The sequence below is a fragment of the Lynx rufus genome, unplaced genomic scaffold (genome assembly GCF_022079265.1).
Source record: "Lynx rufus isolate CCGP_SWC_20201006 ecotype Redwood Valley unplaced genomic scaffold, mLynRuf1.p SCAF_24, whole genome shotgun sequence".
NCBI lineage: Eukaryota > Metazoa > Chordata > Mammalia > Carnivora > Felidae > Lynx > Lynx rufus.
Genome location: NW_025814839.1, coordinates 10,911,385 through 10,926,056, shown reverse-complemented (window position 1 = coordinate 10,926,056; position 14,672 = coordinate 10,911,385). Strand labels below are relative to the sequence as shown.

Sequence of the window (14,672 nt, the reverse complement as noted above, 5' to 3'; positions counted from 1 at the left end):
ACAGCCAGCTGGCGGCGCTTCTGAAATGTGAGCTGCGTTCCGCCCAGACAAGCCCTCCAGGTACCCAATGATGGAGGCGGGAGGCTCTGTAGAAATTCATTTTATTCTTAGACTATTTTCAAAAGAAGCAGTGGTGCGCTGTTTTTCTAAAAATATGCCTTTATAGATTTATATAGAATATGTATATTATAAAATCCATACATGTATTTACATGATTGCTACATACAAAATTACAGCACTGTGGTATGTACATATCTATAGGTACATTCTTTCCGCTCGTCCCTGCTGTGCTTTTCCCGTGTGCGGGAGGGAGATGATCCTTTGTAAAGCAGCTTGCGGGCTGACTCAGCCCGGGGTGCCTCTGAGTGAGGGCCTCAGCAGAGTAGGTGGGATGGCTGCTGAGGAAGGAGCAGAAGCAGCAGGCTGCAGGATTCATCCTTCTGCAGGCCTGGCGGGCAGTATCTGGAGGCAGACGCCCTGTGGTGCCAGTGCTGCCCTTGAGGTGGAGGTGGCTGACTGCAGACCCCTCTGGGGCCACTGTGGCCTGGACTCGCTCGGCTGAGCCAACACCTTGTATGTGTGAGGGGAGCAGGGGGCCCCCGGAAGAGGAGGAGACCCCCTCCTCGCTCTGGCCCCATGATGGGGAAAGGGCTGGATTGGCTAAAGCCTGCAGAGGGCCCATGAGAACACTGGCTGGCCTGGAGGCCAGGGAGGAAGAACAGTGGCGGCCAGCAGGGCAGGGCCCTTCCTCCTGAGCTCGGGATGGCATCAGCCAAGCCCCGCTGAGGCCCATCCAGGCCGAGTGTGAGAGGAGAGCCCCCGGCCATCGGGCCCTGCAGGCTGGGCCTCCTGCCGCAGAGGTGCTCTGGGCAGAGGTGCATGCACATGGGTGAGGAGCCGCTTCCCCCTTTACTCCCTGGGCCAGAGGCTGGGGGCGGGGGGGAGGGCGGAGAGACGGAGGCTTAGCCATGGGCCGGGTGTCCTGTAGGCACCAGGCCCCCGCAGCTCAGGCCAGCTGGGGGCCACGACAGCCTCCTGAGGCATGCAGAGAACAGCCTCCATTCCTTCTGTTCCCCATATTCTAAAATTGGGGGGAGGGGGGCGCAGCAGTGCCTGGGGTTGGATTCGGGAGCCACTGAGGGGTGGGCGGGGTGGGCTGCGATCCACTGGGTCTGAGTGGCAGAGCCCAAGCAAGGGCCCGCTCTGGAGACAGCCTGAGCCCCGCTCAACGACAGCGGATCCGGGGGAAGCCCAGGCTGGGTGTGGCCTGGCAGTGGGGACAGGGCTTGCCGCCTGTCCCTCTGCTGAGGGCAGCCTTCAGAGGCCGAGTGGGCCCTCCCAGACGACTCGGCCCCGGTGTAGGTGGGCAGTGCGGCCGCCGAGCTGGCCCAGGGGAGCCCTCGTGCAAGCACCCCATTTCAGTCACCTCTAGTCCAAAGTCGCCCGTCCTTGCTGGCCTGACTCCTCCCAGCCTAAGTTTTCCTGAAGAACGAGAAGAGCCGTTTGCCTTCGGTGGTGCTGGGCTCGTCCCCGCGCCCCGCGCCCCGGGCCCCCGAGAGGGCGGCAGCAGGCCGGCTCCGCTCCTTCAGGCGCGTGTCCATCAGCTGCCGGTCAATGACCCTGTGCATGTCATCCTGCAGAGGGCAGAGCGAAGGGGCTGAGCAGGGCTCCGACCTGGTGCCGCGGGGGGCAGGGGCGGGGACAGGGAGCAAATGTCAGAAGGACGCAAGATGATGAGGAGGAGGAGGAGGAGGAGGATGGGATGAGACCAGATGACTGAACGGCCACAGCCAGGCCGCCTCGACCAAGAAGACAGCAAATGTAGACATGATGCCCGGATGCACAGGAGCCACTGACACCTCAGCCTCCTCAGGGCCTGGGGCGTCTCCCTGCTGGCCTTGGCTGCTTGGCGGGCCCCACCGCGGGTCTGGCCCTACTCCAAGCCCAGAGCAGGGCAGGCCCGCGCCCACGCTGCTACTTCCCTGGCTCTACCCAGGCCTTGCCTGTGACTGGCCTCCTCTGCCCTGCCTCCCGCGCCCTTGGGGCTGGGTGTCTCTCTCCGGCACCCCTCCCGAGAGGCCCTCTTGAAAGGCCCTAGCATCATGTCGCCCGCCAGCTCTCCAGTCCAAAGGGTCAGCCTCAGGGGGCTTCTCTTGTCCCTTTGCCCCCTTCAGGTTACACCAGCTCGCACCACTGGTGCCTAGATGCCACTGGCAGCCCCACGCGGCAAGGACACAGGCTCCCAGATGCCGCCGTCCCCACTGGCGACCCCACGCGGCTGCCCTCCGCTGGCATGGCTCAACACAGGTGTGGCACAGGCCGCGGGCATCACTATCTTCACTGCCCGCCCTGCTCCAGCTTAGGCCCAGATCTTTGGCTTCTTCACTGGGGCAGCACCCTTCCCCGGTTTGGTAAAGTTGCCTAGAAAATGCCCCCCTCACCTCGACCGCCTTACAGCACAGCATCTAGAGCATCTTTTACCCGCCCCACCCCCGCCCCCCAGGGGCTTTTGGGCAGAGCAGCTCCACCCTCTCTCCATTCTAGTTATTAGATTCCGATTCTGCACAAGATTCCACTTGACCAAGCATTCTGCCACCGACAAAGTATGAAAACTACTGGCTTAGAAACAAACAGCCCTGTCTAGTGAACATCAGCAGGAACGTAACAAGCGTTTGCCTGATCCCTTCACCCCTAAACCCAGTGGGCTCCGGGACGCCTTGGGGCGAGTCAGCAGGCTCGTGTCCTGCCGGAGCACGGGACAGTGAGGGCCCGGGCAGAAGCGGGGCTGTCGCACCCCCCCCACCTTGTCCATCACCTTCTGCACTCACACCCACACTGTCACCACGTGGTGTGACACTAACTTCTCTGCAGGTTTCGGTGTGAAAAAAAGGGACTTTCCTGACCCCGGCCCCGGGTGGCAGCAAGCAAGGGTGGACGTCCTGCTCCCTACCCTTGTCCGTGTCCTGCTCTCCCACTTTCCTCTTTCTTCACACTCAACTTCTTCCAGCGCCTCTCCTCCTCACAGAAATAGGGGGCATGCTCTCTGCCTGAGGTCCCCCTGCCGAATCTTGGGCCCAGTGCCCGGCACTTAGGACATGCTCAGTAAAATCTGTTACGTACGTTGGGAATGTTACAGGGTCCTCCAAACAGAAACCCTTTGAAGTGCCAATGCTTTTTCTGGCAATTGCAAATTGCATTTTTTATATTTTGTAATCCCACGAAATGCATCCCTTTAGAACTTCGTACACACGCATGCATGAACTGCTTATAATTCCACCCCTTCCAGTACTTGTGTGGGCAAAACAGCCCATTTATGAGGAGGGAGCACCAAGAAACCAGGGCTTAGCCAGTCAAAAAGGGGCCGGCCCGGTGGTCCTGGCCTACGAGCTGCATGTTCACTGGATGCGGTGATGGGAGGAGAGCTGCAAATGATGGCATGGCACACGGCATGAGATGACGCCGGACGCTGGCACACACAACACGGTGGGCCACACACAGGAAGGCGGCAGGGGCGGGACTGCGATGGCAGCAGGGTTGGGGTGGGTGGGACGGGGGGTCGATCTCACCTCAAAGGCAGGAGGGGTGTACAACTAAAGCTGTTGATACGGGAACTGAGAAAGGCCACTAGATCAGAAACCAAAGGAGCCAGATAGTAAAAAGCCCTGAGGAAGCAAACTGTAGCCGGGAGAGAAGAGAGAAGAACAGGGGCCGTAAGCCAGGGGACGGCCAGCTGCTCGTGAGCGAGAGGCTGAGGGGTCAGGGACCATGTCTCTGGGGAAGGGGGCTGTGCTCCTGCAGCCAGCCCCGCAGGGCCCTTTGGGGAATGGTCACTGCTAACCCGTCCCCTAGCCGGGGGTGGGGGTGGCGGGCTCTTTACTGGCCTCCTGAGGATTTCTTGGGGGAGAAACACGAATGGCTACACCCATATCCTGAAATCGTACCACTCGAACCTCATTAACAAAGAGCAAGGACAGCCCTGGCCCAGAGGGGAGCTGTGCTGGGGCTGGGGCAGAGCAGGCGGACGAGACTCTGAACGTGGTGGTCCTGGAGATGACCCAAAGACCTCTTTCCCCCAGGATAGCGCTCTCTGGCAAAATGAAGCTGGCCTTCGAGAAAAGGAAGGGCAGCAGCTGACGAACTACATCCAGTTGTGAATTTCGGTTCCACCATATAGGGTTTCCTGGGCCCTCTGTGTTAACAGCTACTTCTTTCCAGCTAATTTAAACAAAACTGGGATGACCAGCTGAAGGAAGCCCCTGCCCCACCGCTCTGGAAGCATCCTCAGGCATTCCTCCCTGGAGACTCACCCACACGCACGGGACCCTCTAGTAACAAACTCTCCTCACACGCTGCTTGGGTTTGAAGACTCCCTCCCACCCCCCTTCCCCCAAGCCCTGTTTTCACTCACCCCAGGGTCTCAGGGCTCTTTACCTGCCACGCCTCAAGCTGCTGTGAGAGGTTCAGTTTCTGCTGAATGGCATCCAGCAACTGGCTGTTCAGTGACATCATGTCCATCTTGCACTTGGCAAGTTCCAGCTCCACAGCATTCTTCCTGAAAACAGATAAGCCAGGGTGAACGTGGGCACCTGGGGTCCACAGGACGAGGAGACAGACTCCGACCTTAAACTCGCAACAAATAGGAGCTGTGACAGTAACCAGGATGTTACTTGCAGAAAGCTGGAAAGTTCACAGCACGGGTTCATATCCATTTTCTCAACTGTTTTGATGACCTGTGGGTGAAGGGAGCCCCTGCCTCCCCATCTCATGGATGAAGAGCAGTTTTGAGAGGAGGATACTGAGGAGGATTGGAACCCAGAGGAGATCAAAGGCCTCACACAGTACTATGAAGTTGCTAATCCTTCCCCAAAAAGGCCAGTCCCCATGAGAGATAAGGCCCTTGTCCTCTTGGCCCCTCCTTTTCACTAGCAATGCCCCCGGCCCAAGGGATCTGTCCTAAAGAGACCACACATGTGCCAAAGTAGCCACATAGTGGTGGTGACTACAGCCTAGCTAATCACAGTTGCCAACAATTGTTGGCAGAACAATTATATGGTAGAACACAGTCATCACAACCAACCACGACAGTGAATATTCAAACAGTGGGGAAATATGACGTATTGCTGAGTTGGAGAAAAGCACAAGACAAGGTCTGACAGGATACTGGCTTTGTAAAAGAAAAACTGCCTGTGTGTATTTAAAGGTCATAGAAAAAAAAAAAGTCTACTTGGCTATCTCTGGATGATCGTTGATGGGATCCTACACACTTTTGCATTTTGTATTTTCATAGTTTAATATGTTTCACATATTACTCTGTTTGCCTTTTCTAACATTCTTAAATCATAGTTGTTCAACGCAAAACAAAATTAAGTTTTTTCAGGGCTGGGGGAATGGGACTAAAAAATATAAGACACTAACTGAACAGCTTCTGCCAAGGAACACCGGTTGCCCACCTGCCAAACTGGACATTATTTAGCCCCCATTATCAACTGCTACCTTTTGCATTCCCAATGGCAATGCAAAAATGCCTCCATGCACAGGGCCAGCGACCCAGGTGCCCGTCCCAACGACAGCTACAGGACCTGCCTATAGAGGCCTCCTTGCTGGGGCCTCGGACAGGGGCTGCACCAAGGGAAGTGTGGTTGGGAGGTAGGGTAGGTGGGGGTAAAGCTCTCGGGGCCGCCGCCATGACCAGCACTTCCTCTCTGGCCACAAATCTACCCGTCCAGTCACCTCCCGTGACACCTCATGGCCGCAGAACGGCGCCCCGTCCGCCTTTCCCAGGAAAGCCGGTCCAGAAGGCTTCCAACACCCCGGTCCGCCCACCGCACTGCGGCTGAGGGGCCAGGGGCTGAGGACGTCCAATGAGGGCCGGCGTCTCAGGTCTCAGACGTCTCAGGGAGCCCTGTCACGCCCGCTGCCATTGGCTGGCGGTAAACAGCGGAAATCCTTGCGTGGCACCGGTTGCCATGGACGCCTTCCTCCCCCCCCCCCCCCCCCCCCCCCGCGCCGGAGGTGCATCTGCCAGCAGGTGGCGCCACGAGAAGCCTGGACACCCCAGAATGTGCGGACCAAGGGGCACACAGCAGGGACCCTTCCTTCCAGAAAACCCCGGAAACAAGGCCAGTCTTGCTGACCTCTGCATTCCAGCCTCGGACTGCACTCTAGAGAACATTTGCTCACTAGAGAATCTTGGTGTTTATCATTCAGGAGACACCCCAGAGCAGGAGAGCTAAGCTGCAGAGGCCGCTCATCAAGATGTTCATCAGAATTTTAAAAAGGAATGCCTCAAACTGCTAGAATTCCTTATTTAAATGAAACCACTAGTAACTGACTTTTTTTTGTTTTTGTTAGGCTGCTAGCCCCACATTTTTGTTTTTAGTGAGGGCCTTTTACCTGCAAGGAGATAAAATCGTTACTTTTCTGAAACTCATCTACTGTGTGGGATAAAGAACACCTTAATAAGGTTTTTGTAGCCGGTGAAGAGAGGGAAGTTATTTTTCTTGGGGGTTCTCACTCCTCTGACTACACACTAGAATCATGGGGTGGGGGTTGGGGGACACTTTTAACAAGCAGCCCCAAACTAGGCGATTCAGATTGAAATGTTCTGGAGAGGGCCCTGGCATCCACGGTGTTCCCCAGGTGATCCTAAAGTGGTCAGGATGCAGAATCAGAGATGATGTAAATGAAAACATCTTGTAAAACTCCTAAGGTCCTATACAAAGTATAGGCCACTCCCCACATTTAAATGATTCCTTAGGTCTGTTGTGTCAATTCTGTATACTAAGAGTTTAATTTCTAACGGATAGAAAAAAAGCTATCCTACTGGAGTGATCTAACTAACACCTTCCCTAAGGGCCAGCCTAATATATAGGGTCCATGAAGGGCAGGGGCCTCACTGCAGAGTTCTCCCTACTCAGCAAGGACAATCTGCAAATCAGCTCCATTGGTCAGATGCCAGGAGGTTCACTGGGCCTCCTCTGACAAAAGACGAAGACATTCATTTCAAGGTTTTGTGGAGACTTGCTGGCTTCCTCAGTCACCCAGATGTCAGAGCTGGGTTCCACTTACTAAGGGAAGGGGACTGGATAACTCCTGTTCTGTCTTCCCTCCTGTGCCCGGGTACTTTCTCGGGTTGGATCGCCCACCTCCCATGCTGATGGCAGAATATGGTCAGAGCTTGATGTTCAGCTCTCTTCTGCTTGTCCAGCTGAGAGAAGGTGACCAGCCATTCTCTATTTCTAACGTCGTTCTGCCTTTTATTCCCAATAGAGGCTTCCACAATTAGCACCTTAATTTTACCATTTTATTCCCTAACTGTATAACACAATTTCACCCTTTGTTATCATAAAAGTATGCTCCCACTCCAAATTATTACACTGCTATTCAAGTATTCACTAATAAATCCAAGTATTCACAATACAGTGGCAAAGATGCACAGGTTTGTTTGGGAGCCTCGCGGAACATACTTCCTAAATGGACTGGAAGTTGTCGAGCAGTCGACATAAGGTCCTGGCCAGATAGAAAAAGTAAAACTAATGGAGCTGATGAAATGACTGAAGAGAACAGAAGGAAGGGGACACGTGTGTGTGGAAGGGGAAAGGTGTGGGGAAATTACAATTTTAAAGTCAGAAATCACCTTCTACTTTTTAAAAAGGCATACAATATCTACTTACAATTTGTTTCAAATGACCTCTTTTTAGTTTCCTGACAAGTAGCCTGGGTGGTAAGGGGAAAAGGTGTGGGGACAGGAGTCAGGAGGCCAGGGATCACCACTGGCTGTGGTCTTGGGGACAGTGTCTCAGTTTCCTCATCTGTAAAAATGGGCATTAAAAATGTCTATTCTTTGCTGTGGCTGGGGGTTAAAGGATGAAGGTGTTTTGTAAACACTAAAGTGACGCAGAGGGCAAAATGTGTTGCAAAGGGCTCCATAAGCAGACACATTTTTAGTACCTTTTATCTCTGTACACTCAGCAACTAGGATAGACTGAATGCATGATAACAAATAATTTAAAGGGGAATGGGGAATATGCAAATATGTCTTTTTGCCAATGCACTTCCAAATCTTTTGAATGTAAGAGAATGCATTTCTTCCCTGCTAAAGAAAACCCAAAACATGAATAAAATATGACCAGTTTACTGGAAATGCAGTCGGAGAATGCATCGAACTCAGAATGTAGAAAAGCTCTAGGAGACAAATGATACGTTTTTTTCAAGTGTGACAACTGTACTGTGGTTGTGTGTTTTACAGAAAGTCTTTTTCTTTTCTTGAGTGAGAGAGAGAGAGAGAGAGAGAGAGAAAGAGAGAGAGAGACAGAACATGAGTGCACACCGGCAGGGAAAGGGCAGAGGGAGAAGGAGAGAATCCCAAGCAGGCTCAATGCCCAGTGTGAGATCATGACCTGAACCAAAATCCAGAGTCGGACATTCAACCGACTGAGCCACCCAGATGCCCCAGAAAGTCTTTTTCTGGTGGACATCCACACGGAAGTGTTTATGGATGAGATGCTAAAGTATCTTGTGATGTGCTTTCATACAGTCCAGTGGGGGTGGTGGTGGACGAAGTGGGTGGGGATATAGATGAAACAGTACTGGCCATCTGCTGATTGGGGTTGAAACCAAAAGACAGGAAGTTAGGGATTCATCTTACTTGTTTCTATTTTTGTGTATGCTTGAAAATGTCCATAATAAAAACAACACCCCTCAAAATAAAGAAGTTGAGGTAGACACATATAATGAAATTGGAAAACTAAGATCTAAGTGGAAAAAAACACAAGCCATGTAGAGCATCAGCCCATGGATACTTAAAAATGCCCAAACCACTGTATCGCTCTACACTTGCAAATGTACAGGAAAAAGACCTGCAAAAAACATATACCCAGCTTCCAACAGTAGTGTTGTCTGGGGAGAAGAAAGACGCTGGGGGTGAGGATGGGTAGCAGGGAAACACTTTCACTTTTGGATTCTTCTGTATGCTTTAACTTTTAAAACTGAGCGTATACTCATGTTGCTTGTGATTCAAGTAAAATTAAACACACCACGCCCACTCACTTCGCAATGGCCTCATCCCGGTCCCTGATGGCCTTCTGAAGCTGCTCCTTTGGTTCCTTGTCCTCAGACGTCACTCTGAGTCGGTCTCTCTCCTCCTTCAGTGCAGTCATCTCCACACTCAGCAGTGTCACCTAACAGGAGACCAAAGGGATGGATGTGGTGACATCATTGCTGCTGGCCTGGCCTGCAGTGTTTCCCTCAAAGAGACAGAAAGGAACAAGAAGCCCCAGGCAGGTGCAGAGCCTGTGTGTGGTGTGGGCATGTAGCTTCCACGGCCCCTGGCTCTGAGGGAGGCCCATCTCTTCTGGAGAAAGCATGCTGCATGCTAGGCTGGAGCCCACTGGCCAGGGCCAGGTGGGGTGGGGGGGCGTGGGGGATGAAATTCAGCCCTGGAAGGCAGTCAGCATGCCAGATCCCTTTATAGGCAGCCCACCACACACCGCCACTTCCACCACAAGGCACTCCCAGGGAACTAATGAAGACCACACACGCATCGGGGCTTGGAAACAAATTTTTGGGGGTAGGGAGTCAAGTTTTGTTTCCAGCCATCTTGCACTCAACATGAAACTTTGCTATCCACAGGGCCCCGGCTGGACCCGAAGTCTGGGCCCTGGCTCCCATTTCTGTGACAGCACTTGCGGCAGCCTGATCATTCAACTTCCCCGGGTCAGAGCCACATGGAATTTAGACACCTATGTGATGTCATCATCTTTCACTTTAAACCTGCTACCTTTTCTGTGGTCTATGCCTCAGTGAATGGCCCCACAGCCTATTCATTGGGAGTCATCTTTTGGTGGCACCGTGCCCTTCCTAGCGGCTCGCTCAGTGACCACAGCTTACCCTACCCACGAGAGCTCTGCAGTAGCAGGAAGCGCGGCCTATTCATCTGTGCATCTCAGAGCCTGTGTTCAATGCTTGATCCCAAACTGCTTGTGCAGTGGACAGTTATCATATTTTTGGCTAGTCATCATCCTAAATCCTTTCCTATCTGGGGGACATTCCTGGTTGCATGAGTCTTGGTGGAAGACAGGGGATACACCCCCCACTGAGGAAGCCAAAAGAGGAGAGACACATCATTTCCTAGGTACACAGGCATGGATATGTGTGTGACCTAGACTTGCCAATCACACAGCCCACCTGGGACTGTAGTCCTTGAGGTGTCAGCAAAGCCACAGGCCAGGGGTAAAATTATTACATGGACAGCAGATTCCTTCTGTGGCCTCGCTTCCCATGGCTTCTTCCTGTTTTGGAGCTCAGTTCTCCAGCCTTCCTGTCAAGTCTATAAGCTATCAGACCTAATTCCAATATAGTCTCTCCCTCTCTCTCTCTGCTTAAGTTAAGCAGAGCGAGTTTTTGTTGTTTGCAACTGGACACCCTGCTTGGTAGAACTCTCAGTAAATACTTGTTGAATGAATGGAAGGGTGAGCCCCTTCTTCCCAGTCAATAAGCTCAGACTGGAGTCAGGATGACTGGCCCCGCCCTCTTGTTAAATATTGCACGTACTTGGACATTTTTTGAAGGGAGGATCCATGTATATAGCTCTAGCCCTCTCACAAGGGGACAGATGCTACCATTTCAATGTACTCCCCTACTCCAGTCCCAGGCCTAATCATCTTCAGACAGACTGAAATTGAGCAAAGGCCCCAGGATCAAGCTTCCCTGGAGATGCTTCGGACTCCCTAGACTGAGACGGCAGATTTGCCAGCTACCAGGGAAGAGGAAATCAGCTACTCAGGAAGAAATCAGAGGATACTCAACAGTGAAGAGGCACACCAGACAGTCTGCTGTTACTGTGGGCAATGGATTTGGCACTCTTAGGTGCCTGATGAGGAACATCAGGACCAGGTGCTCTGTGCTTTCATGGTGGGGACAGTTGTGGTGAGCAGGGCTAGAAGCCCTAGGGAAGAACAGGCTGGGGCACCTGCAGAGGCCATAGGGTGCAGCTAGTCCACAGGATGCTGGTCAGAAACCCAGCCTCACCCTACATACTAGCAGGTTCTGCAGCCTGGTAGGCCAGGAACTCAAGACTCGGGAAGTACCTGGCAGAGAGAGTCAGACCTCCTCAGACCAAATAAACCCTAACATGGCCTTGGGTTGGCTGTGGGCCAGACAAGCTGAGTAAGCTACAGATAAAACTACATGCTAGGCAGGAAATGCCAACATTTAATATGCTCCAGATAAAACTCCACAAGAGCTTTTTGCTTTGGTCTGGAAAACTTGGTCAAGGTAGGACCATCAGCTATCTGCCTCAGAAACAACAAGGGACTTACCTTCTTTGAGCTGCCCACACTGTTCATAAAAAGCAGGAGTAAAAATAAGTAGTTCCATCATCAAGTTGTGGTGAGGATCAAATGAGATTAATGACATCAGGGACCAAGCTCGGTGCCTGGCGGTAAGCTCTCCTCCTTCCTCTTCTCTGCACCAGTGTGAACCTCCTCGCTGATGGTCGTCATGAGGACTAACCTGGCTTGTTTATACACTGACTTAGGTTATAGCCACCCCTAAATCCACTTTTCCCACATAAGGTAGTGTCCTCACGATTGAACAGGATCAAGGAAAACATCTTGAAGTCATACATCTAGGGCTTTATTTGCCCCTTCATTCAATAATTATTTGCTTTAGGAAAAGACAAAGAGAAGTCGGACCTCAAGCTTGTCCTCGTGGGGGTCTAAGGTTTGACTGGGAAGATGAGCTGTTGAATGAGAGAACCATGAGGAAGCAGGGCCGGGAGCTCCAGGAGGGAGGGAACCAAAAGAGTTTGAAGGAGGAAGTGAGGCCTGAAGGCTGAGTAGGGCTGATATGTACAGGTGGCAGGGAGAATCTTCTGGACAGAGGCAAAGGGCCGGGGAAAAGGCCCAGATGTGGGGAAGGCACAGGGAGTGTGTGCCATGCCCTATCATAGCCCATGTTCAATTCTGCTAAAACAAAGGCGGGGAGATGGAAACAACAGGAAAAGAGGCTAAATGGCCAGAATGCAGCCAGACTGTGGGGGGCCACGAGGGTTAGAGGCTTCCCACTACTTAATGATAGGAAGTCAATCCAAAACTTGTAAGGGTATTTCATTTCAAGCTGTGCTTCAGGAAGATCAATCCAAATCCTGTGGAGGTTAAGTGGGCTGGGGGAAATATGACCAAAGCTGGGGTGTGAAAGAGTGAAGGTCTGAAACAGGGCAGTGGCTAGAAAGATGGAGGAGAGAGAACACAGGGAGATTTCACAGAGGAGGGGTCACCAAGATTTCATTAGCGAAGGCCTTGTGTCCCCACTACATGCTCCACTGTGCTTTCATGCCCCTTCTGGAGTAACTGGCCAGTGCTCCTGTCAGGCCCTATAAAGAAGCCAAACACAGGACTGGGACTGTTTCTTATTGCACCTCCCATAGCCTGGTTTACTGGCTTGAGAATCGGCAGAGGGGCTCCACAGATAACTGTTTTTTATATTGCTCTGAAGGTCCTCCCTGCCTCTCAGCAGCCGTCCAGACCCCAGTCAGCCCTGGTGAAACAGAGGCCAGCAAAGCCGTGGGGAAGGGGGTGAGGGTGGGGAAGGGGCTCTCTACGGCACAAGGGTGTGGGGCAGTCTGGTTATGGATTCTGGTCTCAAACACAATTATGAATTAAATGAAACCTGGACTCCCTTTTAAAAATTGGATAGGCTTCTGAGGGTCAGATCACTTCATCTTCCAGGTCCTACATTTTTTACCTCTGGCCCAGTCTCCAGGAGGAAAAAGCATACTCTCTGGTAGGAATGCAGTGGGCTGGGAGACTGGATCAGCCCCTGGCTGAGGTCTCACCCTAGTCTAGGAGCTGCCTGCTGGAATTTTGGTTTTGCATTACCTTGTTGGGACTCTGCCTCCACGCCCCCCTCCCACCCCCCTCATCCCCCCCACTCCCCCCACCCCCCCACGGCAGGGTACACAGCTGGTCTGACTCTTCTCACAATTCCAGGAGAGGCTGCGGAGCGCAGGAGCGCTGTCCTGTTCAGTCTGTGTTTGTCAGGGTCTAGTGCAGCAGCGGCACATGGTCCGTGCTCGGTAGCTGCCCCACCAACTGCATGAGGAATGTTGTGCCCGCTGTGCTGGCTACCATTTCTACTGGCATTCTGGAATCCAGTCTGCATCCCGCCCACTGCCTCGGGAGGTCAGTGCTGCTTCCATGGGATGGCTTTGGAAGGGTGTGGTTTGGCTAAGAGATCTGCTGCTTTGACTAAGCTTCTGGGGAGAGATGAGCCATTCAAGAGGCCCAATTCTAACCCCATGGGACTGAGTGTAACTATCTGCTTGATGGGTTATCTGGCATAAACCACTTATCAGCTGAACTTTTAAGGAAGATTCCCTGGTGGAGGAGATAAGTTCGGAAATAGTTGCATCCAGACCCTCAACAACCTGCACCTTGCTTATGCTTCTGAATAATGCCTTCTGCTGTTTCTAGTTTTGTAATTCTGAGAAGCAACAAAACAAAAAAACCCAGGCAATATCAAAGAGCTGATAAGCAGAACACCCCCACAGAAATTTAAATAGGCTTTAAAGTAAACAAAACTTTTATTAACCCTAAGAGTTTTCAGATCCACTTTGTCCTGTTTGTATTGTTACAGTGTGAAGACCTGCGCTAGGTCTGAACTCCTCCCTGGCCAAACCACTGCCTGAGGGACTCAGGTTTTAGGCATGAGAATGTCTTTGGGGGCTCAATCCCATTCTTTAGGGCTTGGCCAGAAATGAGCTACCATTTTCATAGCATCTTTCTGTCCTCGCTATCTGGTCACTCCCAGAAAGAAGAGTACACCAATAGCTGCAGGTGGGGCTCCCAACATCTTCGAAGAGATTTATATTAGGAAATCTAATGGGCATGACCCCCCAAAAGAGTTTATTTCTATAGGGTCCTTTAAATTTAAGAACTACGGACTGAAACAAACACCAGGTTTACCTTCCATCTCTCAGCAACAGGTGCAGCAGGAAGAGACCACCAGCTTTGGACAAGGGAGGAAGGGGGCAGGCTGGGTGGGGGCAAGGTTTAAAATGCTATCTGTTTGGTGCCCCCCCCCCAAGTGGGACAGCACACTACACTTAACCCTGTCAAAAGGAAGGGCCTTATTTATCTCCTAGGATAGAATTTAGAAGCTCCTTTCTGGGTGGGGCTGCTCCTAAGCCTTTTAAAACTTTTCAGATCGGAATACAGATGCCCTTCTCCAGGATTCTCAAGAGATAAAGTCATGATCAAACAGGAAAGGAACAGCAAGGGCAGCAGTAAGTGCTTCTAAAGCTGAAAAACAGGCTGGCGGAGGTGATGGCATTACAAAGAGAGAACAGGCCTGCAAAGATCAATTACTCCTTGGTTTGCAAACTTCCCTGCTCAGAAGCTGCTGGAAAAACATCCGTGAATGTCCTGAGAGCTGTGGCACTTTAAACTGTCAGAATCCACCAGATAATATGGGCTCTGTGGAAGGCAGCATGTCGCTGGAGGAAACGGAGGGTCAGCTATTCTTATCCCTAACAATTTTACTTTGGGCTAAACCAGAGGGCCGCGCTCTTCTCTTGAGCTCACCTCAACTTCAGGTCACTGTCCTCTGAGAATCTGTGAGAGCAGAGCCACTTCTGAGACGTGAGAGAGGGAAACTCACGAGGGTCTCAAGAG

The 14,672-nt window shown here is 52.1% G+C and overlaps 1 protein-coding gene across 3 annotated transcripts in view; it reads right to left on the bottom strand.

Moving 5' to 3' along the window:
• Positions 1 to 20: 20 nt before the first annotated feature.
• BICDL1 (BICD family like cargo adaptor 1) overlaps positions 21 to 14,672 on the bottom strand; it is a 105,610-nt gene continuing 90,958 nt past the window's right edge. The window contains exons 8-10 of one of the 3 annotated variants that reach the window (XM_047087982.1): positions 9,049 to 9,179; positions 4,432 to 4,552; positions 21 to 1,634 (exon numbers count right to left, since the gene is read on the bottom strand). In XM_047087982.1, the coding sequence (XP_046943938.1) occupies positions 1,473 to 1,634; positions 4,432 to 4,552; positions 9,049 to 9,179 (414 nt within the window). In that variant the 3' untranslated portion in view covers positions 21 to 1,472. Of the gene's footprint in view, positions 1,635 to 4,431; positions 4,553 to 8,413; positions 8,600 to 9,048; positions 9,180 to 14,672 lie in introns of those variants that run through there. The other 2 variants (XM_047087985.1, XM_047087986.1) reach the window with 2 other exon arrangements.